Source organism: Glandiceps talaboti, chromosome 16 (assembly GCF_964340395.1).
Source record: "Glandiceps talaboti chromosome 16, keGlaTala1.1, whole genome shotgun sequence".
Taxonomy (NCBI): domain Eukaryota; kingdom Metazoa; phylum Hemichordata; class Enteropneusta; family Spengelidae; genus Glandiceps; species Glandiceps talaboti.
Genome location: NC_135564.1, coordinates 19,506,352 through 19,525,513, shown reverse-complemented (window position 1 = coordinate 19,525,513; position 19,162 = coordinate 19,506,352). Strand labels below are relative to the sequence as shown.

The window sequence follows — 19,162 nt, the reverse complement described above, 5'->3', positions numbered from 1 at the left end:
GTCTTGAGGACACGCTATCTTATTAAATACTAAAACATGTAGAGTTATGACATTCTTCCGTCTTATCTAAAATGTGATGCCCTCATCACTAAAGTCTCTTATTCTCAGGAAAAATGATAGCAATACCTATTGAAACGAGATGGCGTGGATTTATAAAAGCACGTCTAAATTATTGTCTTGACGCCAATGTCAGCTATTGCAATAATAAGATTCTCTCCAACTGGGTGTTTGGCGACAGCGTCATGTCTGAACCCAAACACGGTAATTACAAATTCATGCATAATACATAGATCATCTGACAGTGACAACCATGTTTTACAGTTTGCTAAAGACTTTAAAACCTTTTTCATCAAGTAACCAAAACTATATATTCACTAATAATTGGTCAGTTCCTTATAAAAATACATTGTATCAGTTAATTAGTGGTGGTCAGTATTATCTGTAGGCCGTGAAGTGACAAGTTTAAATCTTGAGTGAAAGCTTGGTTTTGAATGTCACCATGTTAAAATTACTTATTTTTTTAACTGTAGTATTGTTTTTCGATAGGATAACAATATTTGAAACTGTTAAAATACCAAAATTTAGACATTGTACACGTTAATCAGTAGGCGAACTTTTGCGGTAGCAGATCGTGATTGCCGTTGAGGGCGCTAGTTTTGGGTGCAACCCCAATATTAATTTGATATGTTCAGTTGCAGCTGGCGCAGCTTTGAAATATTTGTGTCTGTAAACTTCTGATTGTGTTCAACTTGAAGAACAGACAACAGTAATGTTTTTAGTTTTCATATAGCGCTTCCCCACATCCTGTAAATGTGCATAACAATTATGACCCCCAGATATGGACTAATAATGGCACAACAGCCTTTTATGCTTCCTCATTTCCCTAGGGAGCATAACATCCATTGCAGCCTCTATAAGTGCATAGGATTAAAGCATTCACATTGCAACCTCTATCCTACCAGGTCCCAGCTGGGTTGACTGAGGCACAACCACGGTTCAAATCTTGCCCAAGAACTTTAGCCATTCAGAAACAAACTACAGCAACAAGGCTCGAACCCATAACCTGCAGATTCCAAGCCAGCCATTCTAAATATTTGACCATCATGAGACAGCACAAAACGCCTCAGATCTTCTCGTGAGTCACCACATTGTAAAGGAAAGGGGAACAGATGAAAACTGAAATGATAACATTCACACAAAGAGTTTAACACTGTATCACAAGGTTCACAGTAATGTTTATTGCTGGAGAATGATGAATTGTCCACTATATACAATACATATCCACATGAAATACCTGCTGAAACAAGTATGAACAAATGATAATAAAATTTTTTAAAAGTCATCATTTTACAAAGATCTGAATGAAAAGCTACAATTCGTAAGGATTCACTTTGTTCAGGGTTCATGCAAATTACTGAGGAGAGGAATATCTCTAAATTAATGTAAATGCTGATCACGTATAATTTAAAGTTATCAACTATGTAGAATTTAAAGTGGTCATGTCAGAGTCCAGCACTTTCCTCTGTCATAAATGTTCCCAGTCTAGTTCCAATACGACCATGTTCCGATTAATTACACTATGTTATCTTGACACATTACATCTAGTCGAAGTCGTTATGTTAGCACAGATATCTATGCTACCCCCAACAGTATTCATATAAACGTGATGACGTTATTGTGTCTCCACACGATTTTAGTTTTACAGCTGTACTAATGAAATAGTAATGAGCAATTGTCTGAAGGAAGTAAACCAATTACAACTGCCTGTCAATTTGTGATCGATTACTACTGACATGTGTTGTTTACCCTTCACGCAGCATGGGGCTTAGCCAGATTAAGGGTAAAATGTTCCACTTTGACTAGATATAATGTGTGAAGATAATAGTGTAAATCATAGCACAGAACTTGACTAAAATGTTCCTACATATAGGCAAATAATTATACATACATGTGTAGGAAATACTAGATATACTAGGGCCAGGATCAGAGTGTTATTTTGTGGAATTTAATTCCTGGAAATATGTTATGGCACACTAGTATAGATACTCAAGACCTCATAGTAGGATACAAAAAGGTAAAGTCAAAAGTGTCCATTTCTGTATTCAGTGAAAATGAAGTCCTTTGTAAACACAGTATCTGAACTAAAATTTGATATACATGGCTTACTCTGTGATTTACACTTATCAAAATCTTCAAAAGGTAAATATGCAGACAGTGCCTTCCAGGTTCCCAGGCTACGTACATCTGCATAAATGCACACAGTGCCTTCCAGGTTCCCAGGCTACATCTGTGCAGACAGTGCCTTCCAGGTTCCCAGGCCACATCTGCATATATGCAGACAGTGCCTTCCAGGTTTCCAGGCCACATCTGTGCAGACAGTGCCTTCCAGGTTCCCAGGCCACATCTGCATATATGCAGACAGTGCCTTCCAGGTTCCCAGGCCACATCTGCATATATGCAGACAATGCCTTCCAGGTTTCCAGGCCACATCTGCATAAATGCAGACAATCTCTTCCAGGTTCCCAGGCCACATCTGCATATATGCAGACAATCTCTTCCAGGTTCCCAGGCCACATCTGCATATATGCAGACAATGCCTTCCAGGTTCCCTGGCCACATCTGCATATATGCAGACAGTGCCTTCCAGGTTCCCAGGCTACATCTGCATATATGCAGACAACGTAACTCATTTACATAAGTCCAATTTTCATTTCTTCACCTCATATCTGGGTAAATTAATATTCATTTGGTATATGCAATGGGTGGATAAGGCAAAACTGTATGTTTTTATTATTCCTTTCAAGTTAAAGTTGATAACTGTAGAGTAGGTAAGATCGTCTTCTGTAGTGGAAAAAGTCTGTGGCCTAGGTGGTCTTTTTGCATGAAAAGTCAGTGTTAAAGGGCCATGTTGAATGCGGGATTAAAATTTAGGAGTGAAAACAGTGTCTGGCCGAGCTGTAGAAAAAATTAGTCCAGAATGAAAGAATAATCCTATCTATACCTTATAAAAACACTAATATGTGAACTTGGGATTCAAACATAGGCCTTTAATTGATGTCAGAATATGTTGACTCAGAAACTCAGATGCACTTTGATCCAATCTGATTAAAATCCGATGTAGATGTCGGCTAATCGTTCATTGCTATTTTACCTTCGTTATTTTGCCTGAATTGACCTTCTTGGTACATGTTTACATTTTTTAGCCTGATCGCCTCCTCTACATCTGAACAGGCGCCCATTCAAACGAATTTCAGCTCACTAAGCCTCGCAACCAATCATGTTGCGTCTTACTTGTCATGGGCATATATGTACGTATTGAATATCAACAAACATCAACAAACATTGAATATCAACAGGAAGTCCAGTAATTGAATAAAGGAGGCGATCAGGCTAAAAAATGTAAACATGTACCAAGAAGGTCAATTCAGGCCAAATAGCGAAGGTGAAATAGCAATGAACGATTAGCTGACATCTACATCGGATTTTAATCAGATTGCACTTTGATCCTAATCATAACCCATATACTAGTGCAATATCTTATTTTTTTACAAACATAAAAGATTTACTCTTACACACATGTATATAAAACAACATACCTTCATATATATGGTACATAAACATATTATATGACAAAATAATGAAATTGTTAAAATTACAAATAAAGCTCGCCTCGAAATACAAATTTCTAATCAACTAAACTGTACATGTAATTACTTAGAAATAAATCATTTTCACAATAAGCTATGTCTGTATACAGATTTCCAGAGTAAAAATGACATAATTCACTGATGAGTAACAATATCCTGGATATCACTACCTTTAAAAAAAATCAACTCCGTTTTTCAAAAGCCTAAGCAGCTGTAATACTAATACATTTTCATGATTTAAAAAGTATATTTTCAATTTTCAATTTATGTTGTTTTACTCACTGCCACGGTCATGATTGGTTACCTAATCAGCAAACCCTATATGCATCCCACAAAGTAACAGTTTCTCAATAAACACAATAAATATGATCTGCACCCAGTTCATGTTTGTTTACAAATTGACATCAAGGTAGAGTACACACCATAATTGATAATAATAATTTAGAGGCAATTAGGCTTATCAGGAGGACTGACATGAACCCAGTAAAGGATTGGTCTAATTTTTCAATGGCAAAAACCAAGAAAAGATAGCAAAAAGGTTACAGCTACTTTGGTTTTTTTTTAAAGAAAGTTCTCCACGACAGCTGCAGTGTAAAACATCTATAATCATATACAAATCACATAATGTATATTTATAACAAATCTCATACATTTAATTAAGTTATTAAATATTACAAAATATTTATTCATTAATATGTCTCCCAACTAGCTATAGTCAATCACATAGCTAAATATTTCTTCTGATAAAAATTTCTTCTCAAGTAAGACACTTAAGTTAGTGTAATATTATACCTTCCCAATGTGAGCATTTGCACACATGTATTGGATGGTAAATTGCCTGATCCGAGAAAGATGGACCTCATCCCAATCTGAAGGTGTACACTGCCCATACTGGGATGGTAATATTTTTATTACATGCAAAGTGAATGTGTATGTGGTGGGAAATGTATTTTGATTTTTGTAGGTGTGGTTTTCATTCAGATATATTGCAAAAAGAGAGGTCCTTATGTATGCAATGACATTCCCATGCCTGGGAAGTTCCCAATACGTGCAAATCTGATAGCATACAATGGAGAGATTGCATGTGTATATCAAAGTATGTTATAATTTCGCTATGCTAAAGCAATTCTATATCTTTCAATTCTTCCTAAAAACAACTTATCAAGTTCCCATTGAAATGGATGGTTGTGTATAGAATGATGTATTATTATAATAACAATAATAATAATAATAATGTTGGTTTTTATATAGCGCTTTCCTACTGGGTGTTCAAAGTGCTTTACAATTATTACCCCTGGCAAGCTAGATCTATAGCGGCACAACAGCCCTTTATAATTCCTCAACCCCCTTGGGGGCATACAATCTATTGCAGTCTCTATTAGCAGAGCACTCACATTGCAACCTCTACCCCACCAATTATACAGCTGGGTTGACTGAGTCACAATCGTGGTTCAAATCTTGCCCAAGGACTTTAGCCATTCAGAAACAAATGGCAGCGATGGGGCTCAAGCCTGCAACCTGCAGATTTCAAATCGCCTGCTAACCATTCGACCTTCATGACTCCACATTCCTTGAAATTTTTAAAATTTATCTTGACAGGTATAATAATGTACTCTGTATATATTAAGTACAATGGTACGTTTGTGAATTATTTAAAGACTTGAACTAACTAGTATCTAAGTCATTACTCTTACGGTCAGTGCTATATTGTATATTGAGATACATTGAAATTATGCTGCACAGCAAGCAAATTATGAACGTTATTCATATCATGGAAGGTATCACCAACGCTGTGGTGGCACTTAAGAACCTTACACAATGGATACAATTGGATTAACTTGGTCCAAAACAAAAGGATTTTCAGTGGAGTAAAGCAGTTGTTCTTCCTGTCGGCTTTACTTCCATGTTCATTCTAGGTCAAACATAATGGGACAAAAATCCAATTGAAATTATTTTTTTGAGATAAATTTCATATCGAATGTTGGCATTTTATATACATTGAATATTATTCTGTAGTTTTTACCAGGAAGAGTTACAAAGAAACAGCTTGCTAGTTCAAAGATGTATGCCACCATGCTTCTTACTTATAAAAATACAAAATGACAATCTTTACATCTGATTGTGTGTGTGTGTGCAGTGATTTCTTGTGTCATGGTGTGGTATGAATTTTTGAATGTATGTATTTATGTATGTATGTATGTATGTATGTATGTATGTATGTATGTATGTATGTGTGCATGCACACGTGTGAGAGAGAGCGTGTGCATGTGTGTGTGTGTGTGTGTGTGTGTGTACATATGCATTCCACTTTGACCTAATGCTACTAAACGGAGAAGAAATCAAATTATCATTCACAGGCCATAGTCTGGATATACATATATGCATTAAAAGGGTAATTTTATGTGCGCTGCTTGCTCAAAAAAAGTTAATTAAACCAGTGTCACCATTCCTGTATTGGAAACTGACATCAATGTTATCTAAATCATACAGAAGACGGAACAAAGCAAATGTTGACAAATATCCACTGATGCGATATTTGAACATGGAAGTCATTGTTGTTGTGTTACATTAAATTTCCATCACCTTTCATAAGTAAGTGATACTTACTAGTTTTAGTTATTAGTGATTAATGTTCTTTTACCTAACTAGTAATTAAATGACTTGTGTACAAACAATCTCCCCTTGGGACAAAAACAATTCAAATATGCAAAAGCTGCCAGGACCAGAATTGAGTGCAGATAGTTTTATTAAATAGATGTTTTTTGGTTCAAATAGAGATTTTAGACATTTGTGACCTAACCCTTTCCTATTTTGATGTATCACTGTAAATGTGAGGGTTCAGACACAAAATTTTAACGCTGAACTAGTTGTAACTGGGGTACTATATTTTCTATCAGTAATCTAACAATATATTATTAACTAACAATTGTTAAAATACCAATTAAATCTAAAAGTATAGTAATAAGTCAAAACTGTGATTCATTGGAAGTTGGAACTCTGGTGTTTGGGTGTGAATGCAAAAATCAATTTGACTGGATATATTGCACCAGAGTATGTGTACTGCTACACAAATATGTTTACCTACAGGTACAGGTACTTCAATACTGTTCGGGGAACAAGACATTACAAGTAAGTCATTGTATCTAACCAATCAGTTTTGACAAAATGTTCCAGTTCCAGCTAAGTGCAGCTTTAAGTTTTTTTTACATTAGTCTTTATTTGAACCAATAACAGCTACTGCATTGTAAATGTAATTCATATTTGCTGTCAATAGTATAGGTATATGTATAGTACCAGCTCTAAGAAATCCTGCCTGGTGCAGGCAAGTAACTGCCCCAGTTGCTAACACATGCTGGTGGGGGTGTTTAATTGTGTAAGTCCTGTGTTAGCACTGATGGTAGCAAGATGCTAGCCCATCAGACAGTGATTTATGATCTGTACAGTAGATTGTATACTTGCATGCCAACTTAGCTGCCATAGAATACATTTCACAAAAATCACAACTATGTACAGTGTACATATTTTCAACTTCTGTGTTAAATCACAGTCAGTGCATATTCTTGGGTAAATTTTCTTTAAGTTAGTATTTATTGATCGATCGATTGATTGGTTTAATCATTCATTCATTCATTCATTCATTTGATTTTCATTTGTACCTTCTCCAACCTTGTTGGGGGTTTTGTGTCGAATTATTTCAGCACTTAAACATACTGTTGTATAGGTGCTCTGTTGTTAGGTAATTTTGTATTGTTATTTAACGGTGTGCTCATTGGTCAAGAGACCTAATGCAATAAATTGAATTTATTACTCACATTTGTATTCTGTGACAATTAAATGAGATCGTAAGGAAACATATAAATTGGCCTATCAGATTCTGATTATATGTTTATAATATGTGTAACTGCATCTACCTACACTGTACCTAAGAAGTCTTTGTCATTAATCAATAAACTTTCAAAATAAAATATTATCGGAATATTTACCAGAAATGACAAAATCTACTCCCTTCTTCTTCCCTACTTAGAAGTTTACAACTTCAGTCATGTCTCTTCCTACTGTAAATACCTAACACAGATAAATATAATATACGCTTAATGTCTAAGGGTGCATCTTATCAGTTGCCCTGGTACTATCAGCTGTAGTAGACTGTACCACAAAACTATCACCCAAACCGAATATGTTGATTTTCTGTAGCATAATGTAAATTTCATACTGACTAACTGAGTTCAAGTTTATTGATGATGGCCAGTTGGATACATGAATCAAACCTGGCCATGAAGGACAGTATTAATTATCAATCAATCAACCTAAATTATCAGTTTTATCTGCTTTTTAATTTTTTGTTTCGCATTTATGTTTCCAGTTGCCATGACAGCATGCAATCTCTGTAAAGACACAACCCTTTCTGATCTGAAAAATGTGTTGAATTTACGATAGAGAATGTTTAATACATATCTGTGATGTTATATTGTTGTGTATTATTTCCAATGTGTTTAGAGATGCATCTTCTTTAATTACCGGAACCACCTCCAACAAGTCGTAGGAGAAACAGGAATATGTAGACAACATCAATGTAGAGATTGATGGAAGCAAAGATGTATTCCTCTGGGCTCAGTTCATAACGCTTCCCTCCCATGATAAGTTGTGTGTCAAATGCCAGAAACTGAAATAAAACACATTTTATTAGTATATTTAGAAAGAATATCTGTACTTGTCTCTTCCCATTAACTATCAAATTTGATATTACAGGATAATTGAAATCCTTGCGACATCTATTGTCAAATTGAATACCCAGTACATGTAGGTGTACTAAGAACTAATTTTTCATAATTTCTGTAAATATGACCTAATGTTGGTTTACTTGTTGAAGCTTGCATAATTAGTATTCAAAACTCAGCATCTCGCAAATTTACTTTCTTTATAACTGTTTACTCATGGACATCAATCTAGTGTACACAGTACCATCAATGACTAGTACACAGATAGCTCAACCCATCAAAATGATAGCACTATTTACATTTATTGTGATTTTACACATTTTTCAAAAACCAAAAATCTAACATAGTACACAGTTACAACAACTTAAACTGAGCTCGTAGCCTTTCAACTCAAGTGAAAATACTTATATAAAGTCACATTCAAATATAATATTAACGTTGATTGATGTCTTCTATAATATTACAATTGTCTTCTTGCATTACTAATTAAAAACAGTTGATAAATTACATCATCAGATTGTTGTGGGTTATATTTATACAAGAGTTGAGTTCAGTCAATTGCAAGTGGTGGTTAAGTATGCTCCAGTAAGTACAATACTGTGAGTACCTCTCCAATATGCAGTAAAATCTACACTCAATATGTATAAACCCAGCTTGTGCAACTGTAAGCTTGGAAGTCATATTGAGTCAATACAGACAATGAATTGATACTGTGAAGTTTGGTCACAGATATGGTATCCACGAACAGTAGAAAACTTTTTTTCTACTCACCGCTGAAAAGAGTAACGCACCAAGTCCAGCATACACAGTTTGGAGAATGTGGTTGTATGTAAATATGGAGACGATGCCAAACAAGAACAGAGCCAGTGAACACATAAATAACAGCCCTCCACAGGTTGTGAAATCAAATTTAGTCTGCATTGAAAAGATTGTGACACCAAAGCACACACCCTACAAATAAATATGAATAGTGTACATGTTAATATTATTTTACAGTTACTGTCTAGATCTGTATGATTTCTTTAGGTTATATCTATCTATCAATCAATCAATCAATCAATCAATCAATCAATAAATCAATCAATCAATCAGAAACATATAACTGACTTATAAAACAACTGACTCCAGTACATAGTAACGTTCAAAGGCACTGAACAAGGCAACCCCAATAATGATGTTGCAAAAAATATGATGTCTTTCCTGAATTTATTAAGAGTGAGTGACTGACATAGCCACTTCAAATTTTTTTTCTACTTAAATTGGAAATGAGAACATAGCTGGCACATGTTTTAAGGATATCTTAAAATTTTGCAAAAAATATTGTTTCATGTATTTGTGTGCACATCTTTGGTTTAAAACTTAGTAAAAGTGAAGTTAACTGGCTTCTTAAGGATATTTCATTCAGTGAGGCAATTACTTGGTGCTACATTTGAATACTGTGTGTTGTGTCTTACTTAAGGTTGATACATTTTGGTGCTTCATTTTCATATGTTTATATATAACAAATACTATCATATATTCTTATATGAAAAAACTGCCAAAAAACAATGATTTAAGAATCTCTTGTAAATGTGCTTTGTATAAATACAAAATGTTAAACAACTTTATCCTTGTTTTTCAAACAAACCTAAATACATGACGACGAAGCCAGCTTCACTTTTAATTCCCTTAATGCGAAGATATCTGAAGTTTTTTGTGCTGCCTTCAAAGTTCATACACCAAACAGGACACATGTAAATATGATGTTATTGTATTGATCATTTCTAATAATGGCAGTTGATAGCTGTGTCTTTCATAATAGATGAGCATCAAACTTGTTTGATACAGGCACTACAAGGCATTTTGGGGCATCATTCAGAATGCCCTTCATAATATCACTAGTTCCAGTCACTTTTGAAAGTACCCCTAAGTTGCAATATCCAGAAATCCACTGATAACATGTACATGTATATAAACCTAAGGCTATCACAACATTCATGATTCTGAAGTCAAAATTTGTATTTTGAAATGATTACCTAGTAGTTTTGTGTTTCAACTATCTCCTGTATATTTTTTGAAATTAGAATACTTACAGCACTGATGCCAAAAGCAATCATCACAGACCGGATATCATAATAGCTATGGGGAAAAATAAAAATAGGTTATTACATATTAAGTTAATAAATCAAAGATTGGTTAAACTCTACACATGGTGTTATTTCATAAACACACACAGTCTATAAAGTTATGGTTTTCACTTTTGCTTCATGTTGATATATTATTTTAAATATATTATTCCCACGAATAAATTGTGTCGAGTCATGTCATTCTGCCTCACTGGTAGTAAGTGGCTGACTGATGTGTGAGGGCGCCCCATCACACTACACCTTACAGACTAAGTCATGTCTCCCAACTACTAGATCTCACATGGTATTAAGATATATACAAGTATGGATATAATTTGGTCAAAATGTCTTGGGTACCCCAAAAAAGAACCCCGCTTCAATCTCAGAACCAAGATCCTCAATCACTTCTATTAAAGACACACTTTTAATTCTGATTGTCTTTGTAGTGGTACATGTACATGTATATTACACATGTGTATTTTGCCACATGCTGTTACAGACTATGTCACTGCTTGCTTAATATTGTATCTTAGAGTTGTAAGCCCATGCAATAACACTAATAGGCACACAGTTGTTATGAAAACAATATATTACTGAGACAAATGCCTGGTGATGTTATTTAAATGAAGATTCCAGAAGTTCTTACCTTGAGATTGTACCTGCCATGTATGATAGACACAATGTCTGAAAATGAAAACGACAGGAAAATAAATAGACTCGTAGAATGGAAGTCCTTTTTGTACATACAGAAAATTTCCTACATTTTTTGGATAACTGAGTGGAATAGGGTGTCATAGTCTAGAGGCTATCCATGGCTCTGAATCTGAAGGTATCATTCACTGTGTCTAGAGAAATGAGGAGCTGAGAAAATTTTAATTCAAACAAAGTCACCCACACAGCAATTAACATGATGCTTGTGGTAATCACTCACAGAATTCTGCCAAATAATTCATTATAGAGTTTACTGTAAGGTCCACATGTACATTTGTCATATCAAGAAGCTATGCACATCATTCTAAAAGTTGGGATTTACATATTCACAAGAACAGAAGACGATTTCCATTCAGTACGTAATTTATTCCAACTTATGCACTCAGGCGAGCGGTACCATTTGATCAAATCAGGTTCTAATTGCACATTGTTTAGCTTTTATCCAACTGCAGTCCACACTCTTAATGAATCAATTTAAGTTCTCTGTTAACGCATCAATCTCGTGTTAGGAGTCCTCTACAGAATATTGTTTTTGTAAATTCTTCATTACACGCAAAATCAATGCACATTTCATTATATATGTATCATTATATATATGACAATAAAACACATATCATCATCATCATCAACAACAGGTTTGGGGTCATGGGGTCATGACTTCTCAATTCTCTGGACATAGTTAAAGTGATCTTCAGATTCAAAGTCAAATATAGCCACTATACATTAGTGAGTCGAAGAAGAGATATATATGTGTGTGTAGGCACTTGTATATGCACAGACAAAAACAGACACAGATGCAGACACACACAGATTATATACTTTACACCCTGAACTTTAAGTTACATGTGTGCTATCATACACGTACACAAAATGACTAACAGTAGAAATACTTTTATAAAGTCAAAATGTCACATTCTGTATAAATGTGATACAGAAACAACTTACAAACAATGCCAGCATGATGATATTTGTGGGATAGCTGCGACGAATCTTCTCACAACATACCAAGAAAATGTAGAATATGATGAACAAACCACTGCAAAAGAAGTATTGATAAATTTCAATTTCATGTCCTGAGAAACACTGATTATAATTTATAGGTAACAACATCTTTCACTTTACTCCCCTAAATGAATCAGATCATATATTAACAAATGAAATCAGATGGTGGCAGCTTTGGCTATGTTTTCACCTGTCTGCCTATCTGTCAATTTAGATTTCTGTGACACTTTGTGGAAAGATTCTGAATTTTAGTGTTGATTTAAGTTAAGTCATCCGTTATTACTACAATCATTGAGGGTGCTCTTCTTTGATTTTTACATAGCATAACTGGCTCACATGCCATTATTCCAGGTATGAGAAATTTAAAGATAAAAGATTTCATGGTTTGGCCACTAGGAGTGCTATTTCCAAGCCATAGTGAGTACAAGAATGGTTTAGTGTTGTAGTATGCAGATGGCAGTGTTGTTCTCACTCTACTGTTTTATTAGCAACCTGAAATCAAAACATGCCTATAACTACTGTACACATGAAGCTCTTTTACACTCATTCTGTTGATGGCTTCAAGCAAGGCCCATACACTCAACAGCCGTGACCGAATTTCAGTCGTCACTTTTCCAAATCTGGGGCACACTCTTGTGTAATGACCCAAAACTTTGGTAACCAGAATGCAGTGTACATATTAGGGAAACTGCTCACTATTCAGCATTGACAGAGGAAAGCACTCTGCAGCCATTCTGGGACTGTGGTGACTATGTGCACAATAAGTCTTCAGATACCAGTTACCGAATTACCAGCCATATTGCTATAAGTATATCGCAAGTCAAGACTTGGCAAAGTGGGGCTAAAATTTTGGTTATGGCTGCATGTATGGCAATATGCACTAAACAGTGAATAAATCACGGCTACATTACATCCACGAGCATATACAGTAGTTGTAAGGCATGTTTTAATTTACTGGTAGTTGCTAATATAAAAAACAGTGGGAAGAACACTGAAAATGAATCATGGTAACTTCATGTCTGCTGCCTTTATGCTACAGTAATATTCTAGCCCCCAAAACGGCCTGCAAATAGCAACGCCTATTGGTCAAACCTTTAAAGGTCACTTCTAATAATCAGGATATGGTGAGTTAGGTACATTTTAATATGTTTCTCTTGTGACTACTGTGTAAACTTACAGAGAAATATGATATAGAGCACTTACTATGAGATCCAATACAGCCAGGAATTTTGCTGAACAAAAAACTTTACGCTTGAACTGTGGATGAAAAATAAAATAAAATTGAAAATAACTTTAGGTACATTTGATAAAAGATTTACAGAAAGACAATTGATCACAGCAAGTTGAACTGTTTATAACTGGTAAAACAAATATGATGGATTTTTGTATTAGCGGTTCAAGTGCGACTTTCCGACTTGGTGAGTCAGCAAGTCGGGTGTCATAAAAATTGTTTGCATCTCTAAAGCTATTTGCAATGTCACTGATAATGGGTCAGTAAAACTGATAACAACTGATATGACATTAGGGGCTTCACACTTAGATATTAAGCTTAGCTTTGCCTGATGTGTTATGTAATAGTGTTTTATCACATTGGTAAATACTGCCAACAAACACTATTCAGTGATAAGAAAGATGAAAGATAAGAAACCCTTAGTTAATGGCTCAATTCTGTAATTAAAGATACTGATTTTAAAGGCCCAGTTCAGATTATCATAAAATTTAGGCATGAAAATACAGTTGTCTGATAGAGCTATAGAAAAGTTGATCCAGAACCAAAAAATAATCCCATGTCATGATGGGCGAATGGTTAGAGTGGCTGGATTGAAGTCCTACATTGTCGCAAACAACGGTCTGTTTTACGGCACCGTTCACATTTCTTAAAGCGCCATCCCACTGGATTTCAAAGTGTAGCTGAAGAAATAACAGCTCTGGTTTGTGAGAATGAAGCCCCATCGCTGCCTTTGTTTCTGAATGGCTAAAGTCTTTGTGCAAGATTTGACCCACAATTGTACCCCAGTCAACCCAGCTGTATAATTGAGGACCTGGTAGGATAGAGATTGCAATGTGAATGCATTAATCCTACGTGCTTATAGAGGCTGCACTGGATTGTATGCTCCCTAGGGAGTTCAGGAAGTGTAAAGGGCCATTGTACCACTATAGCTACAGATCTGTGCCAGAAGTAATAATTATATAGCGTTTTGAGCACAGAGTGGGAAAGCGCTATACAGAAACCAACATTATTATTATTATTATTATTATAATTCATATGGATCCACTAATAACGTAACACTTATGTGAGCACCAAGGATTGGAAACCTGGACATGAGTACTTTGCTACTATAAACATTGTCCTATAACAGTAATGTCATCATGTTATCATATCCAATATTGCTACTGGCTCATTACCTCAGTGTAACACAGAAATCATAGCATACGAAGTCCTTACCTGAATACAAACAATGCAATTATTCCCATGGTAACAAGTAACTGGACCATCAAAATTAAGTACACCTAGGGGAAAAAGACTAGAGAGTTACACACAGAGTTGAAGACAGGTAATACCTATCATTGTTAAAACTTTAATTGTATTTTATCTGCCTGGAAATTGTTTTCTAAATAATATTATCTACCCTCTGAGTTAGGAAATGTAATTGATAATCTTGGATAAACTCTCGGAGAAGTAATCCACAATGGTCTGTTAAAAACTAATACCAAATAATGAGAAATTGATAAAAAAAAAACTGATACATGTATAGTGTATATTATTTTTTGGGGTGTGTTTTGAAAAAAAAAAAATCTGCCAAGACAGCAAAATTTAAGTGGGTGAACATGTGGGCCAGTATAAATTAGCCAAGTTAAATGGTGACATCCATCTTGCTCATAATTGGTTGCTTGGTAGTAATTCTCACCAGGTGATTTACACATCATTAAGTTAATTAATTAATTAATTAATTATTCAAATTTAGACACATATAAAGCTAGGCACAACATGGACATGGATTCCATTGTTTGGAGATCTTAGTGGACCAATAAACAGGATTTAATCTCACTTTAATATGTACATGTATGATATTTATACTTCATCAGCAAAGTCCATCAAAATTAGTACAAACTTTATTTAGTGAATATTGGTCATGTGTGTACCATAATGTATGTTTAATTGTCTAGCTGTGTGTGTGTGTGTGTGTGTGTGTGTGTGTATCTGTGTCTGTCTGTGTGTGTGTGTGTGTGTGTGTGTGTGTGTGTGTACATACATATTCTTCTTGAAATGAAGAACTACCTCCATTCTCAATTCTACAGTTAATAATTTATGGCATTAAAGCACAAGTCAAACACATTCACATATTAAAGTTTATACATAAACACAACATACCTTCCGTATAAACATTCTCCTAACTGTTTTGTCACTAAATGAACTTGCACTCTCAAAGCCACCAGATTCAACTGCTGTATCTGACGATGCATGAGTCATTGGGGGTGGATCTGGATTGGTTTCATATGTTGCTGTATGTGGTGGCATGAAGGCAGTCTGGGGACCAGTTTCTTAAAATACAAAGAAAATGCCAAATGTTTAAAGGTTTGATGCACCCGCTCCCATTGAGTTGCCTACAGCTGTAGACATCCAAGTGTATGAATCACCTTGTATAACTAGTCCGACTAAATTGATTGTATAAGGTAGATTTCAGTCAGTAAATGACAAGTGATAATCTTATCATAACCATACTAAGGCTGTACAGTCGGCACCCAACTGGGTCATTATGGTTACACTGTAATCAAATCTGTGTCAACTAGCATTTTCAATATTTGACAGTTGAAGACTTTCACATTAGATATACATGAATTAATACTTTATTCCTGATCCCATGAACATCAGACTCACTTTTAGTACCCTTGCCGTGTTGAATAACCAACTTGGACCAAGTAGTATAGCTGTGATTTCAGAAAATGTCCTTATCCCGCTTTTATGATGTACATGTATTTTCAATTACATAAAACTAATTATTCACCATAACAGAGCTGACTGAGGACCACCTTGGCTTTGAAACTACTTATAAAAGAAAGTGATGACCTGTTGTTTTGAAAACATTGTGTCAACTTTTATGAATGAAATCTATCTGTACAATTTAGTTGAACTAGTTAACATAGGCGATCCATACATACACTTGCCCGTCTGAATCTGTAGGAAGAGATATTGGGTATATTGTTACAGTATGACATGGTAGACAAGAAGGCGTCATGACTTGATTGAATGTGCAGCAATTGAGAAAAAACTTGTTATCCTCCCAATTGTGAATGTAATGACAAGTATCTGTGTTAACTTTGTGATAGTTGATCTACAATGTTATATCATGGATACTCATATCATATTCTTACCGCCAGGCGGATATGGTGTATTCATCCCATAAGGATCTGTGGGAGGAGGGTAGGCTGGACCTTGTATCCCATGAGGAGGAGGGTAGGCTGCATCTGGATCTCCTGTTGCCTGTTCATAACTTGGAGGAGGTGGTACTGTGCTCATCTTTTCTGTTTTTGAGTACCTGAGGTAAAAAGGAAGAGGACTAGCAATCAGGAAGATTGTTTTGATTGATGGTAAGAAGCGCTGAGTCATTATTTGTTCTGCTATTGCATACATTTGTATGTCCTGCATGACTCCCATGAGGTTACGCATGTCCTTCAAATGGACCACACTGTACAACTGTTTTTTCTTTTTTTGCAATCACACATAATGTAAGTGTTTTAAAACCAGAACCAGAAAAATGGGTGACTTTATTTCCTGGAAGGGGGTGGGGTGGGGCTCTCTTTTTATTACAAATAATGAAATGACACTTATTCTTTTTCGTCAAAATGAAAAAAAAGGGGGGATTTCTTGCCATTTACTCCATTAGGGATAACAGCACATCAATTCAATGGTATGCGCAACCATCACAGGAAATGGTTGTATATCAGTACTACTGACCGGTATGTCAAACTGGCTTACATAGTGTGTCCATAACATACTATCATCAAAGTTTATCATAAATGAAGTCTGGATGCCAACTATGGTCTAACCACAGTCTGGTCAAAGTCCCCTCGATAAGCACAGAAAGTTGTTCATCTAATCAGTGAACCCCAACTGTTATAGTGACATAAACAACTGTATAAGTAGCTTCCTAAACTGACAATTACACTATACCACTCCATTGATGGCGCAAATCAAGAGATATCTGGTTGGTCTAGATATTGAACTAGTGCGTCTAAAATGAGCGATAATGCATAGTTTGCACGCATCCAAATTTTGATGTTCACTGTTTGTCTATGAATGTTGCAGTCCATGCATGGATGGGGGCACAATTGAAACCAGAAAACTCTCAATATACTGGTATAATATAATAGTGATAAACCATCCCTAGGAATTAAGTATACCACTCGGTTTTGACCAGTGAACTCAATATATGCACGAGCTTTCGTTCACTGAGTCACCGAGTGGTATACCATTCCCAGGGGGGTTTATTGCTTAAATATACCATATTTGGACATTACATAACTACCCCAATAAACACTAACTTTATGAGGAACTGGGTTATTGGTTAGAATTGTGTGATTGATTAGCAAAGACATTATGTTAATGACTGTGTGGGTGGATGTGGATGAATTTTAAATTTCATCTCAGGACTTCTAGAACAACAGCTTTGACTATACTGTGAGTAAAGGTATAAATCATAACGATACTGTATAGGAACTAGACTGGCATAAATGTGTCCAGAATGAAGAATGTGATAAACATTATCTGAGCCAAACCTATTAATTTTCTTGGTTTAACAATAAACTGTTAATTCAGATTTGCTAACTTTAGTCAGAACTATTCACCCACACTTGCTATTTTACAATGTAGGTGGAACACTTTCAACCAATGCACGCATTAATTAAAATTAGAGATGTCACGTGATGAAGAAGGAACAAGAACTTTATGACTCTCAGCCAAATATGTGTATTTCCAAATATAAAATTTATATAACATAATAAATTTTGTTTTGGAATTGTTCCCTAAACCCTACACATGTAACTCCTCACTATGGTAACTGTGGCAGATTTGTAAGCTGTTTAATTTTTTTCTTGTTTTTGCAAAACTCAACAGATAAAAAAAGACAAATGACACATTTTTAAATACCAAATACACTACCACATACAAGGAAGAAATAAAGAGATGACAATTATTGCAAAGGTTGAAATATATCAAAGCTAGTGTACAATTACTTCAGCTACTGAGCTACCCTAACCCGCAAACTCGAATGGAATTTGGTGTCTATTGTTATTACACTGTTGTTCTACATCCATGTGTTATCTAAATATACGTAATTTTAATGTATTACTAATTGTTATGTAAAAATGCTTTTGTACAGTTTTGTGGTACATTGCTCATGTGCAAAGTGGTTCCTATAAATGCTACATTGCCAAAACAATCGCGGTATCAGTTGTCTTAAATTGACGTTTCTCCTAAAATAAACGAGGTACTACACAGTGGCAATAGTATAGTCAAAATAATGGGTGGACGTGCTACAAGAAACGGGCGTTTCCGATCCTAGAGACCATGTCGACAGAATTGCGAAAGGTAAAAGTCAACCGTCGATGATGTTGCATCTCGGTGTTGCTATACGTTTTGGACAGCAAATCTCGTGAAAATGGCGTCATAACATGGCGATGTACGCAATCATATAGCATTTCAAATGACATGCCATTCGTTTGCTTGTATCTTGGTTGTCGACAAAGCGAAACTAAAAAATAGAAACATGTAAATAACAATACATTTGTCTATAGATATATGTCGTCACTACTCGTCACTGTCAATGACTGTAACCCATGTATCAAATATTATCTACTCACCGGATAAAAATCTTCTGTCTGTTAAAAATTAGTAGAGATTACGAACACAGTAATGCTGTAAATGTATCAATCAGTGTGTGTATGACAGTGACGTCATCGCCGCTGTGAACGGTTCCTG

The 19,162-nt window shown here is 35.3% G+C and overlaps 1 protein-coding gene across 1 annotated transcript; it reads right to left on the bottom strand.

Moving 5' to 3' along the window:
* Positions 1-1,100: 1,100 nt before the first annotated feature.
* Positions 1,101-19,124, bottom strand: LOC144447439 (protein lifeguard 2-like). Its single transcript, XM_078137469.1, has 11 exons — positions 19,045-19,124; positions 16,558-16,721; positions 15,557-15,726; positions 14,630-14,694; positions 13,387-13,440; positions 12,127-12,217; positions 11,117-11,154; positions 10,438-10,483; positions 9,137-9,316; positions 8,166-8,310; positions 1,101-1,176 (listed from the first exon to the last, which is right to left on the bottom strand). The coding sequence occupies exons 2-11, from the start codon at positions 16,700-16,702 to the stop codon at positions 1,124-1,126; spliced, it is 987 nt and encodes a 328-aa protein (XP_077993595.1). The 5' UTR covers positions 16,703-16,721; positions 19,045-19,124; the 3' UTR covers positions 1,101-1,123.
* Positions 19,125-19,162: the final 38 nt, after the last annotated feature.